The sequence below is a fragment of the Thermobia domestica genome, chromosome 18 (genome assembly GCF_964235325.1).
Source record: "Thermobia domestica chromosome 18, izTheDome1.hap1.1, whole genome shotgun sequence".
NCBI classification, from domain to species: domain Eukaryota; kingdom Metazoa; phylum Arthropoda; class Insecta; order Zygentoma; family Lepismatidae; genus Thermobia; species Thermobia domestica.
The window spans coordinates 43,014,419-43,028,901 of record NC_137471.1 but is presented as its reverse complement, the minus strand read 5'-3'; the positions used below and the strand labels follow the sequence as shown (position 1 = coordinate 43,028,901).

Below are 14,483 nucleotides of genomic sequence, written 5' to 3'. Positions count from 1 at the left end.
AACAGAACTTGAGTCAAAGCCCTCGTAACTTACAAATCTTTTGTTTCTTTGTACCTATACAGTAGCAAAATTGTGTGATTATTCCTTTCGGCCGCAGGTCATTTTTGGCGTTTTCCTACATTTCCAGTTAGTGACTTATTGCTCAAAAACCATTCATTTGATTGATATGGTTAAGGCCTTGTTTTTTAGAAAATGGGTGTGGCTATTTTTTGGTGTAACTTGCATTGCAGTGTTGCCAGTGGGTGGAAAACTGAGGGAAATGTAGGGGTGAAAATTTACAAAAAATTCCCTAACCGAATTTCAATTTTTTTTTGTATCTAGTACCACTGCTGCTATATGGGTTCAAGTCACCTAAAAAAATCTTTGGTGTGTTGACAAGGTACAGTGAAATCCTGACGTCGCTGGTTTCCATTCGAAGAGGGAAAGAAAAAATTATGTCATACACATGAAATTTTGACACTTTTTACGTCTCACAAGCAAAAATCAAATATGCCGGGGCTACAGCTTCTCTAATTATCCTATTGAAACTTTTTTATGGTGCGTTCTGTAGGCCAAAGACGAAGCTTTTAGGTAGTGGTACGTTTGTTTCAATGTAGCTTTCAATGTAGCAAAACGCTTTCAAAGTCTTGACTGGAAGACCAATCGGAAAACGACCATTAGGAAGACCTAGGCGCAGATGGGAGGACAATATTAAGATGGATCTCGCAGAGATTGAAATACAAAGTAGAAATTGGATGCAGTTAGCTAAGGATAGAAGTCAGTGGAGAGCTTTTGTGAACGCGGCATTGAACCTCCGGGTTCCATAGGCCATAGAGTTAGTTAGTTAGTTAATTAATTAAATAGAACATTTATACATGTTCACGTAAACTACTCTGACAAAATTGAAAATAATGTATACTCTGTACTTCTTTGGACTCTGGTAATCGAAATCGTATATTGATATTATGGGTAAGAACATTTCCATCGAAATTTATGAAGTTTGTATTGAATTATATAATGTTTAATCATTTTCAAGTCACACTAATAAGCATTTCTGTTCATTTTTTTAAGTTCTGTGTTTTTCCTGCACGACTTTAATTTTTCTTTACCAACAACTCAATTTCTAGGAAAGCAGGTTTCAATGGTTTCTAAATGTAAGTTCTCTAAATATAAAATGACTTGAACAAATTTCACGCACACTATACATCGGAACTCTGATAAAAATATGTAATCCTCGCTTACGCGTCTACTTTGTATCTAGTACACTAGGTTTCGAGTTGGATACTCGTGGGAGATAATCGAAATCCTTACAAGGGTCCAGAGCAAACTTTGAACAGTAGTTTTGGTGCTATACAGTCTTACTGTTGACAAAACAAAATAAAAACGAATTAATCAAATTTGAAAATAACAACACTAAATTCTTTGTATACATGTTACCATAATCGTTAACTTTACAGGTAATAATTACTGGATAACATTTTACCAAGATGACATCAAATGAAACTGGGAAATTCACTTGGATCGACTATCTGATCTTTGTGGCGATGTTAATGTGCTCAGTTCTTATTGGCGTTTTTCATGGATTCTTTCGCAAGCACGAAAATACAGCAAATGAACTGTTGTTAGCTAATAGAAGAATGAAGGTCTTTCCGATGGCAATGTCCCTAGTAATGAGGTAATGTATAAAGATATATTTTTTTTACTTATTTTGGAGGAGTCAGAGTGACTTAGATCTATTATATAAGTCTTAGTAAAATACGAGTTGTGCTCTTCACACATTCCCAAAACCGTTGAGCATATTATTTTAAACCTATCTGGAGTTACACAGTTCATCGCTGGATTAAGAGATTCTTAATGGCAACTATTTCATGTTGGAAGTTCTTTGGTTCTGTCTTAGAAGACTCAATCACCTTGAGCCCATAGAAGTCACTACAAAAAGAATGTATACTTATTCCTGCGACTAATTTGATAAAAAAAATGTTACATAAATTCGTTAGCTTCTTCTGAATAATTAGGATCTAAATTATTTCTCCTGATGTTCACGCACAAGAGAGTAGTACTCTATCACTGAGCCACCGCTGGTTCTACGCAGGAATTGACTATATAATATATAACAACATACTGGTACTTTTCGTTTATTGTGCGCAGTGTAATTTAATAATGATCCTGTGTAATGAATTAAATTACAGGGAAAAATACTTCAGCTTTCGAACGTCAAGTTTTTACTGTACACAGCTAGATAAAAATCAATTTTGTTTTCGTGTTTCGGAGTTGGGCCTTTAATGCTCCTTAACAAAACAAACCAGCTTGTTATAATTGTAAATAATTAATTTGCAATAATGTAATCTTTATGATAGTGTAAGTATTATTTGTTTTGAGGACTATGATGTAAAATTTGTTTTTATTTGAAAATTGAATTATAAGGCAAGTAGAATTAAGTCTGATAAAAGGTAAGAAGTCTTCAGTTTAATTCTAAATTTTCAATTTTGTGGTGATATTTGAAGTATTCTGGATTAGACCCATAATAGTTTCATCTTTTATACTTTGAGTAATCTTCATTTCATTATGAACAAAACACGAGCTCGTATGTGTAATAATATAATGATCAGTTTGTTCAGTTATTTGTTGAAGCAAAAATGGTATTAGTGTAGTATCTCTTACTTTTAGTGTGTTCTCATCCGTCAGTCTCCTGGGCGTACCATCAGAAGTATATTTGTATGGGACACAATTTGTTGTCACATTTATAAGTCTCATACTCTGCGTACCAGTAATCAATTATGGTTTCCTACCTGTATTCTTCAATCTCAAATTAACATCTGTCTATGAGGTAAGATCAGTATATCTTTTGCAAACAGATTTCCCAAAGGGTATTTACTAACTGATATGAAATAGGGACTACTAAAGTCGTTAAAATAGGAATATCCATAAAGTGCCGTATATTTGAATTGAGTATAGACAGATAATGGTTTCATCTTCTTTTTTTATTTCTGACATTTTCATGAACAAGTCAAGAACTCAGATGCTATTTTATTCCACGGACAGAGATCAAAATATTGTTTTAAAAATCTAATCAATTTCATATCATTCCTTAATTTATTAGACCCACTTTGATTCTGAAATACATTTTTGGATCAAAAGATCCAATATATTTCAATCAAAAATTTTTTTGCTACTCCTCATATCTGGAGAACTACATACAGTGTAGACAAACCCAAAATATAACTTAACTTATTATGATGTGTTTATGCAGTAGAAAAGACGAAAACTCGATTTAGGGACCGTTCAAAAATTTTGTGGCCCTTGATCCAAAAACTAACAATATGTTTCAATCAATATTTTTCTTGTACGCCTTATGTCTGGAGAACTACATACAGTGTAGCCAAACCCAAAATATCACTTAACTTAATATGATGTGCTTATTCCGTAGAAAATACGAAAACTTGATTTAGGGGCCGTTTAAAAATTTTGTAGCTCCTGATTCAAAAACTGATTATTGGCAAAGATCGCAATCTTTTGATGCATTTTTTTGGATCATTCCTAAAATTCTTGTTTACTTGCATCTACCAACTGCTGCTTCTTTAAATTCTGCATACCTGCTTATCTCCAAGGAAAAGATAAGACTTCCTAAATTCAAATAGCAATACAGATGTTAGTAACATCGTTTTTCTTTTGAGAACTGAACTTGTTGATGAATGATAGGAACGTAAATACAGGTACTACTTGTCCCTAACAAAGATAATAGTTTAATATTTATATCATTAATATTTATTAATATATTAATAGCATAATATTGTACAGCACTCATGCGACAATAAACTAAACTCTTAATGTTGGGAATGGTTTGAGGATTTCGCTACTAACCTTATAAAAGAAATACATATTATGATTTTACGATGTTATTTAAGAAATTTACGTAGAAGTAAATAATATTTTTATGTTAAAGAATCCTGAAACCCTTGATCATCATATATACAAATTATTTTATTTTAAATGTGAAAATGTTAAATGAATAGTCCACGACCTTATGAAAACTAATTTTAGCTTTGAAGTTTTGAGTATGAACTTGTCACTAATGTAAATACAAATTTCGTTCGTAATAATTATCTCCAGGAATACATAAGGACACTTACAATTTCAAGTTAGATTTTAAATTATTTTCTTTTAAGAATGACTGTGTAACACAATAGGATGTAATGACAATTTTTTAAAAATTGGTTTACGAATTAACGCTGACGTCTGAAATAATATTTTGAAATACGATATTTATGTTTTCAGATACTTTTACAATCTGTGTTCTTTTAAAGTATGACCATAATAAGGTGAAGTGAATAATTCACAGGCCTTAATTTATATTTTTCTAGGTCTTGTAATACGATATTTAACTTTATACTAAATTAATATTACTTAAGGTATACAGGGGATTCGGATCGGCTAGGAAACAGCTCATGCCCCGTAGGGGCGAGTTTTGGCCAACGATGCTCTGACTTGTAGAGCAGTCCACACAGTGAGGAGTCCGCTCTACAGGAAAGGCCTAGAAGTGTCTGTGGTACCAGTGATAACAGCGAACAGTAGAGTATCGGCATTTCTAACCGGTGAAGGCAACGGGAAACTATCACCGTATTCCTCCCAAGAACATGTACCATAAGAATAGTGATTTTAAAACTAAATTTCTCCATATGAGTACAGCAAGAAACTCAGAATCCCATATTGCAAAAAGAAAACTCTCCTCTCCGGATATAGGAGGGAGCAATAAGTCGCTCAGTTATGAATAAGCAATACATAAAACCATTGGGGTCGCTTAATCAAAATCAGGAGTCTAAACATAGCTAGGTATACAAGATGACTAACCAATATATCGTAAATCAATATTCAAGGAATAGTATATTACATTTTATTTGGAACCTAATAATTTCAAATTGTGGTTTCTTATTTTTGACAAGTTAATTTTATTTATCCTTTGCAGTACCTTAACTTGCGTTTCAATAATTCAGTTCGACAACTTGCTTATGGTCTATTCGTTTTGCAAGCAGTAAGTAAGTTGTTTGTTTTGTTATTTTTCTCATTCTTTAGAACCAATTACGTCATCTAAACATATAAATCAACAACGATTCCATTGGAAATTTCGTTTATTTGTTAACTGTTACAACCTAAAGATCATTCTATACTAGAAAATTAACATGGAATGAGTAGTGTGTTAACGGACCTCGTCTGGAATATATGAAGAAAATATTAACATATTATTTAACGGATTAGTATTAAAATATACGGAGATATTAAAATATTAAAGAAATGTCTACAACAGAAGTTAGTTACTCTCTTGCGTACAGTCAGATTTTAATATTTCTGTTCTGTAAATTGGAAATGCCACTGTTGAATATAAAATACTTAATTTAGTTATGGATATAGAGGAATGACAAGTAAACCATTATAGATCCATAAGTTCTGGTATTTACCTTATTACTTCATGATGTTACCATCATCTTCGAAGTAGTATCCTCCAGATTAAACACATTTCTTTATTTACTGCTGGCACTGTTGGTGACGATACTAAAAGTCGTTTTCTTTGAGTATATGTATGAGGTCTACCGTTTCCAACTTGCTTTTTAAAGTGAAATAAAACGTGTTCCCTTGAGTCTTGGGTAGAGGAAAAGGACACATTACGACAGATCTGACTAATAGGAAGTTGTTCCATGATAGCAATGATTTTAGGAGAGAAAAAATTTAGAGACAGAATTCTATGTTTTCGAAATCTCCTTGAAACATCAAAGTAGTGCTGATTGAATGCTCTCTCAATAGGAACGCATTCAAAGAGTATACTCTTTATAAATGTCAAAGAACACAAGCATCATTGCCTTAAATTTTAAGCGTAACGTGCGTGCTTTTCTCGATCTTAAAGTACCGAAGCACTTTCACTGCAGTCATTGCGGGTTATGTTCCGGGTAGTAGGTAAAAATCCATGTTTCGTGGAGTGTGATTACAGGCTCCAACTTGCCTGATTCGTTTTTTGTGTTGTAACATTTCCACATACAATTCTTGACGGAACTCTTTCTGTTCCCGTGAAAGATTTCTCTGCTGAACCACGATAAAGATTTTTCTCATGTTTAATTTTTCTGTGGTAATTAAATGAGCAGATTCCCTGCCCGAAGTCAATAGTTCAGTCACTACATGCACACTCTATCTTCGGTCACTGTTGATCCTTTCGTGTACTCTGCTGAACTTTGTTAGTAACCGAAGACAGCCACCTGTCTACATTATCATTGTCTTCAACACTTATTCTCCATGTTGATACTATTTATGCCACTGAAAGACTTGCGAATTCGGACACACAACTAGCACTGTAGGATACGGAGCTCGGGCTCGGGACTCGAAATGATTCAGTTGATAGCTGTTAGAATTTCACAAGAAACTTGATGTTAATCCTTTCATTTTTAAACTAACAATTTTCGGACACAACATGGTTACACGTGTTCACGGAATGACGTCTCCTGTAGAACTGTCGAAGTCTGGCGTGGCAAAATCTTCAATACACCACCAACCAATTTACTGCAACTGCTTTAGTTTATGAAATATGAATTTAGTATTTTATAATATCTCATTTCCTATATTTAAATTTTAATAAAATTCGCTCTTCGTTACTTTACAAGCGGCCGACAAGTGTCCCCATTACATATACTGTGATAATATTTGTTTCTGAAATGCATTCATCTAAATAAAGATTTTTTTTTACAGGTCCTGAATTTGGCCATTGTAGTCTACGGTCCATCAATCGCATTGGAGCAAGGTATGATAATCATTAGTTGAATATAGAATCAACCATTAATTCAATGTAGAATCAACAATTCTGGATACAGAATGTAGCAGAGATGTCCATTTTTCAATCAGGGGCCACTCGAGCTCGCCCTTGCTACCTTCAATAAAACTCAAAATAGCTCGATCTTCGCTCAAAGAAGAGCTGTGCTTGCTATTCTTTATTGGGCACGCACTCGCTCGTAAATACATCGTGACATGTCAGTGGTATAATAGTGAAGTAAAAGCTTTAATAGAGGTTTCGAGGAGGGAAAAAATTGATATTGCAAGCAGGGTTGGGTTCAGAATTTTCTGACGGGGGGTGTACCAATAACTACCAGTACGTCTGAATTAAATTTGATTTTTAATGCCTTTAGGCATCTGTGTTGTGAATGAGGAATTACCTTGAAAATGCTCAGTGTCTGGTCTTGGGGAATCGAATCCACGACTTTCTGAATGCAAAGCCAACGCTTTACCAACTGAGCCACGGACACTTTGTGCCAATATACTTTTATGTATACAGTTAGCTTGCTGCTTTAGATTAGGACTTTCTTTAATCATGGACACTTGGAATATGACGGATATTTGTATCGTACAGAATCCTTATGAAAATGTTGCTATTTCCGCTTTTAGCTTCTCATTTAGATAGTGTATATTTACAACGAAGGAAGGGTGTGCACATGCACCCCCTAAATCCGGCCTTATTGCAAGTACAATTAAAATTTACATGTGGTAAACATGATTAGTTAGGTTTCAGAAATACCTTTAATTTAACTATGTAAATGTATGTTCTATGCAGTATTGTATAAAATTATAATTATGCATTATTTCACACTATCTATGCCGAACAAAGACAGATGTTGTCTGCAGACGCACCTATGATATGGATCGATAAAATTGCGTTCTTTCGCGAAAAATTAAGACGGTATTTTTCTCTGTAATATCTCAACATATTGAAAAGTGTTTGAAGAAATATTTTATAATAATGTTTTACTTTTATTTTTAATTTAAATATTAGATCCAGTCTTTAGGATAAGAATAAATGAATTGAGTAGTTAGATTTTGTTACAACGATATTTATTTTTTGTCAATTAGTATTTCTCCAATATGGGGCAATTTGAATCCTTATATCATCAAGAAGACTTTTTTTTAAGTCAGTCAGTCTACTTTCAATATTAAATTATTTGAAATTTTGTTGTACACATTATCAACATAGTCTTTGTGTTTCAACAGATTTAGATATCTAAGTAGATCATACATGTTAATCTTCATTTTTTACAGTTACAGGAATTGATTCCAATATTATCGTGCCTGTTGTGTTAGTAGTCTGCATATTTTATACTGCTGTGGTAAGTATAATCATCATGTACTGTGTATTGTGAGTACAGAACTATATTTAAGGGTAATTTATACTTACAGCTTTTCAGTAAAAACAAATAGTAATAATAATTCGTTCGGTTCATTTATTAGAAGAAGAGGTAGGTTTTTTACTATTACTAGAATCCTGGAGTTTTGAATAGAAAATAAATATAAATTAATATGTAATACCGTTTTTCTATTTTATAAAATTCAGACGAATACTTGGAACCTAGAGGAATTGGAATGTTAATGGGAAATGACGGAAACCTTATAACAAGAAATTGTATAATTTATACCGTTTGCGAAACACTGTTAGGGTCGTTAAGTCTAGGAAGCTCAAATGTAGCCAGAATTGGAGAAAGTAGGAACGTTTTCAAAGTTTTAACTAGAGTTCGAACAGGGAAACGACCATTAGGAAGACCTAGGCGCAGATGGGAGGGCAATATTAAGGTGTATCTCTCAGAAATAGGAATATAAAGTAGAAACTGGATCCAGTTAGCTCAGAACGGAAGTCAATGAAGAGCATTTGTGAACGCAGCATTGAACTTTCGGGTTTCATAGGCCATGGAGTTTGTTTAGTTATTTATGTATTGATGAATACCTTGTGTAATAATATTGGCGGTATCCAAGTTGTAATAATTAAGTGTTACAATGTTCAACAATTTATTTGTTGTATCTCTATAAATAAAGGAAGAAGTTCTGACTGACTGACTGATCAACACCAAGGCCAAACTGCTGCCACTAGGAACCTGAAATTTGGACAGTACGTAGGAATTGTAACATAAGGCACCACTAAAGAAAGACTTTTTAAAATTCAAAATGGAAGAGAACAAATGGAAGTTGTAATTATTATAATACGATATCAACACTTCAAAAACCCTTGAGGTTAAAGATATGAAATTTACTATTTATATTTTTATTTAAAATAATTGAGCATGTATTTAGCATTTTAAAAAAGTCGTTCTAGAGAGGAAGAAATGAGATGAAAAAGGAGTTGCAATTATTATAATAAGATGTCCGTATCTCGAAATCTCTTAAGGTTAGAGACATGAAATCTGGTATTTAGACTTTTCATTTAAACTTCGAATGAATACACGAATTTCTGAATGTTTAGATCTTTGAAGTATGGAAGAACAAGAGTATGGGTAATTCAATAAAATTCCCATACGAGGCGTTCGAATTTTGTGCAAGATTTGGAGTTCAGAATTCTATTTGAAAGCAAAATATTGCTCACAGTTACATATGGGATCAATTTCTAGCATTCCCGATGCATCTGAATTGTACAATAACGCTGAAATTTTGAGTCTCAGGGTTCTTCTGTGAAGTACGAAGCAAGTGAACTGTGACTAGCAAAGGTGTTATTGTGAATGCGAATTCATTTTTGTGCCTTCTGCACTATAACCTCGAGAAGAAACAGCATGAGCATATAACATTAAAATTCCAATGTAGTTAAAGCATTAAAGTTTCATTTAATGTATTCTATCTCTCTTGATATGTGAATCAGAAACATTAATACACACAAGTAATACATTCGCTGTTTGTAGACTATATAACGAAATGTGGAGATAAGTTTTCTAGGAATTATCCATAGAAAAAGGTGGAATAATAACAGTAAGATGACAGGAATGACCGATATGATCATGAGAATGAAGACACTGAGTAGTTAGTGGTCCTATTACAAATAGAAGAAACAATTATCGGATGAGTAATTTTTAATCCTCGACTGAAAATCAAATGATCTTACGAAATCTTCTCACAAAATATTAAATTGTGATATGAAGGAACAGTAATGAGTAACAAGGAAAAATCTTTTGTAAGTTAGATGTTTGCGCTGAAGATTTGAAGAGGCCCTGAGTCAGCAATGAATTGACAATAATTTATTATAATACACTCGCTAAAGACCAAGAAATCTATACCTAAACAGAATGTGTCAAATCTGAAGATTATTGAAAACAAACTAGCCGATGGTGATATCCGAGGAGCAGTCCGTTTACTAATGTCAGAAGATACAGTAGCAGCCCCTGACACTTCAGTGTTTGAGACGTTGTTGGAGAAACACCCAGCCCACCCTGGTACATTTACTTCACCGAATCTTCCAGAAGATCAAAACAGGTTCAAGGAGTTTTAGTAAACGAAGTTAAAAATGCTATAAATTCTTTTGCATCTGGTAGCTCGGGGGGGGGGGAGGGTATAGATGGTCTTTGCTGTTCGATTCTCAAAGATCTTTTATCTTGCCAAATACTTGAATCGAAGGAAAAGCTTTTAAAATCATTTTGTGATCTCTTCAATCTAATTATTTCGGGAAAAATACCCTTAGAAGTTCGCCCGTTGTTTTACGGAGCCAGACTTGTCACTCTTAAAAAGAAATGTGGTGGATGGAATCAGACCTACCGTCATAAGGAATATTTGGCGCAGAATATCAGCCAAAATTATATGCTTCAGAATACGAGAACCTGTTAAGAACTTTTTGTCCCCTTGGAGTTTGTATTCCCAATGGAGTCGAAACAGCCGTTCATGCAACCAGGGTATATTTTTTCTCCACATACAACGCTCCAAAGGCTATCGTAAAGCTGGATTTTCGCAACGCTTTTAATGAACTTCGCCGGGGCGCTATGCTTACTGCAGTGTTGAACTATTTTCCCGCAATATACCCATATACTCACCAGTGTTACGCTCAACCCAGTAATCTATTCTTAGGCTAAGACACTATTTCATCCCAGAGAGGAGTACAACAAGGTGATCCCTTGGGCCTAGCAATTTTTGCCATAACAATACATTCTTTAGTACATTCAATTAATACTGAACTAAACATCTGGTGTTTGGATGATGGGACTATTGCTGACAAACCTGAGGCAGTCCTTTCAACGTTAATACATATAAATGAGAAAGCATCGACTCTTGGCTTACATTTGAATTTCGCAAAATGCGAAGTAGGTTTTCTTGGATCATATGAAGTCACATCCGACCAATTATTCAGAAGATTTGAAGAAGTTGCCCCAGGAATACGTCTCCTAACTAAACAGGATGCTTGTCTTCTAGGTACTGCTCTCACAAAGGAAACATTTACAACTGTGCTATCAAACAAAATATCCAAATTAAAATATTTTCTGTCTCGTCTTGACTCGATTTCAGCACAAGCAGCTTTTTTCTTCTACGTGCTTCATTGTCAATCCTTCGCCTAAACTACTTACTACGGTGCTTTCCATCTTGGAATGAGACTCCACTACTGAAGAAATATGACCATATCCTCAAAATGGGTCTGGAGAAATTTTGAGTTGCTCCTTGAGTGACTACTCTTGGATGCAAGGATCCTTACCTGTTGGATTAGGAGGCCTTGGTATTCGACGAACCGTTGATATGGCGATTCCTACCTTTTTAGCGTCCTAGCACGGATCTCTTCGTTTAATCGAGACTCTCCTTTCTCAAGGTACCACCTGGACCCAGATGTGATAGTTCAAGAAGGCTCTAGCAAATGGATAAATATAACAGATACGGACCTTCCAGAAATCAGAAAAAGAGATTGTCAGGCATCTTGGTACACACCAATAGCAGCACATTTCCATGAACTTTCTACAATCCGTTGCTGTTCCAGAGGATAAAGCAAGACTTCTTGCTGCGTCATTCCTCCATGCTGGGGCATGGTTAAACGCGTTACCTTCCCCCCAATTAGGTCTTCACATGTCTAATGAAACCTTTCGAATCGCAGTAGCTCTAAGACTAGGTTCAGCTGTTTGTGAGCCACATCGCTGTCCAGCTTGCGGGGATCAAGTTACCCAACGCGGCCTGCATGGCCTCTCATGCATGAAGAGCATTTTCAGAAACGCCAGATATTTATTTGTTAATGACATCATTTTGCGAGCCCTCACGATGGTAGGAATTCCTTCGATTCGTGAACCATCAGGCTGTTGTCGTTCCGATGGTAAACGACCTGACGGCATGACATTAATACCTTGGATGAGAGGCAAATCAATAGTATGGGATTTTACATGTTCGGACACATTTGCCCATTCAAGCCTCCCATTGACTGTTGTGAATGCTGAAGAATTTGCTAGACATAGAGAGGCAGGAAAGGAAAGGAAAGGAAATACAATAATCTCCTTTATTATTTAAATTTATTTTTGCTCCAATAGCCATCGAGACAAGTGGAGCATGGGATTCTAGAAGCCTTGATTTTATCAGGGAAGTAGGCAGACGCATATCTATCGTTTCTGAAGATGTTAGTTCAGCCTCCTTCTTAATCCAACGTATATCCATTGCGGTCCAACGTGGCAACGTTTCGTCAGTTGTTGGTACGTTGCCGCCTGGAAGGGAACTGTAGGAAATGATTCTTCTCTAGTACAACAGAAACAAGCGAACAATAGAATAACTACAAGTATTAAGTACACTTTTAATGTAAAAGTGATTTCAGAAAATTCTTGAAACATAATTCAAAACAAATATGCTCAATTTTATTTATATCTTTAGACATTTCATTATGTTATTTCTATTTCTATAGTCTATTTATTGTGCATCTACTACTAGAAAGAGAAAATTGAATGTTATTGTATGTTTCTGTTAAATCAGCATGGCTATATCTGTTAGTCGAATTATAAAATATATCGCAATTCCTAATCCTATATATATATATATATATATATATATATATATATATATATATATATATATATACTCTTATAATCACTGTTTATATTTTCAGGAAGATAAAAATATTTATTTGTTTTATCATAGAAATAATTGAATTAAGTAAAGTGTATTACGTATTTAATTGATAAACAAAGAAATATTAACGGCTAAGTCTATTTGTTGTTTCTGTGCATAATGCTTTCTGTACAAAGTAAGGATTTCCAATATTAATAGAAGTTCATAACACACAATTATTTTTCTAATTTTAGGGAGGAATAAGAGCTGTTATATGGACTGATACCTTTCAGGCGTTTGTAATATTAATTGTGTTTGCTACTGTATTAATAAAAGGAAGTGTCGATGTTGGAGATTTCTCCACTGTCTGGAATCGAAGTGTTGAATCAGGAAGAATAGAAATCTTCAAGTAAGCATACAGTTGTTATACAGGGTGCGGCACGTAAAACCGGACCGTAAAGTGAACACATAAAATGAAATGTAATGTATTGAATATGATTAACTACAACACATAAATGAAATGTAATGTATTGAATATGACTACTCACCTTCACAGCAGGTGCTGAAAGTGTCCTCCGCCCACTTCAACACACATGTGAGCACGATTGAGGAGATCCATATACACCCTTGTCAGTTCTTGTGTTATAATGCTATTGGTGACATCCTGGATCCTGGTCTTGAGTTCTTCAATTGTGTGTGGATTTGTTTCGTATACTCTTCCCTTTAACAGTCCCCATAAGTAAAAGTCACACGTGGACAAGTCTGGTGACCGAGGAGGTCACAAGCCTTTGCTGATTGTCCTCTCTGGTGTAAACATCTCATGCACAAGGGACAATGATGCAGCTGATATGTGGCATGTTGCACCGTCCTGCTGAAAGTAACATAACTGACGCTCCTCTTCGGTCAAGTGTGTATAAAACTCCTCCAGGATTCCCATATACACGTCACTGTTCACTGTCGTCTCAAAGAATATGGGCCCAATAACGCGTGTGGCGGAAATGGCACACCAAACACCAATCTTCTCATCATGCAAGGGTACCTGGTGCATTGCGTGTGGATTTTCTGTCGACCAATACCGGTTGTTTTGGGAATTTACGTACCCAGACAGGTGGAACCACGCCTCGTCACTCATGATGAGCATTAGTGGATCCAAGAAACCACTGGCAACATTGCTCAACAGCCATGAACAGAAATGCACCCTCTTCTGCAGGTCAGGCTCCTTCAGTTCTTGCACAACACTTATCCGGTACGGTTTTAACTTCAGTCCCCTTAAAACACGTCTGCAACTTCCCTCACTCGCATGAACCTGTTGACTCAATCTCCTGGTTGACTTTCGAGGACTTCTTGTCATTATCTCCTCCACCTGCATCTTTAATTCAGGTGTGCAGACAGATGGTCGTCTGTTCCTGGGAGCATTTTGAACCGATCCCTGTACGCCGCCATTTTTCAATCAATTCCTGAATGGTGCTTTTTGCTGGCACAGAACATCCTGGAAATTTCTCCCGAAACAAATTCTTTGTTTTCACAAAAGATCCAGTGAGAATGAACCCTTCAACAATGGCAACACGCTCGGGTATCGAATACGGCATTATCACACACTGACACTCACCCGGCTTAACACAACGAGGCCTTTTCTCAACTGGTTTCGACAAGTTTCACTGGCTGCGGCTGCACGTGACTGCTGCAGGTCACGTAAGTCGACCCGACCTCGACACGCCATC

General features: G+C 35.4%; 1 protein-coding gene across 1 annotated transcript in view; it reads left to right on the top strand.

Moving 5' to 3' along the window:
- The first annotated feature begins 5,268 nt into the window (after positions 1 to 5,268).
- The window catches only part of LOC145675083 (sodium-coupled monocarboxylate transporter 2-like), an 80,770-nt gene continuing 71,555 nt past the window's right edge, over positions 5,269 to 14,483 (top strand). Inside the window, exons 1-4 of the mRNA XM_081745452.1 lie at positions 5,269 to 5,283; positions 6,709 to 6,760; positions 8,047 to 8,114; positions 13,017 to 13,171. Coding sequence (XP_081601578.1) covers positions 5,269 to 5,283; positions 6,709 to 6,760; positions 8,047 to 8,114; positions 13,017 to 13,171 — 290 coding nt within the window. The remainder of the gene's footprint in view (positions 5,284 to 6,708; positions 6,761 to 8,046; positions 8,115 to 13,016; positions 13,172 to 14,483) is intronic.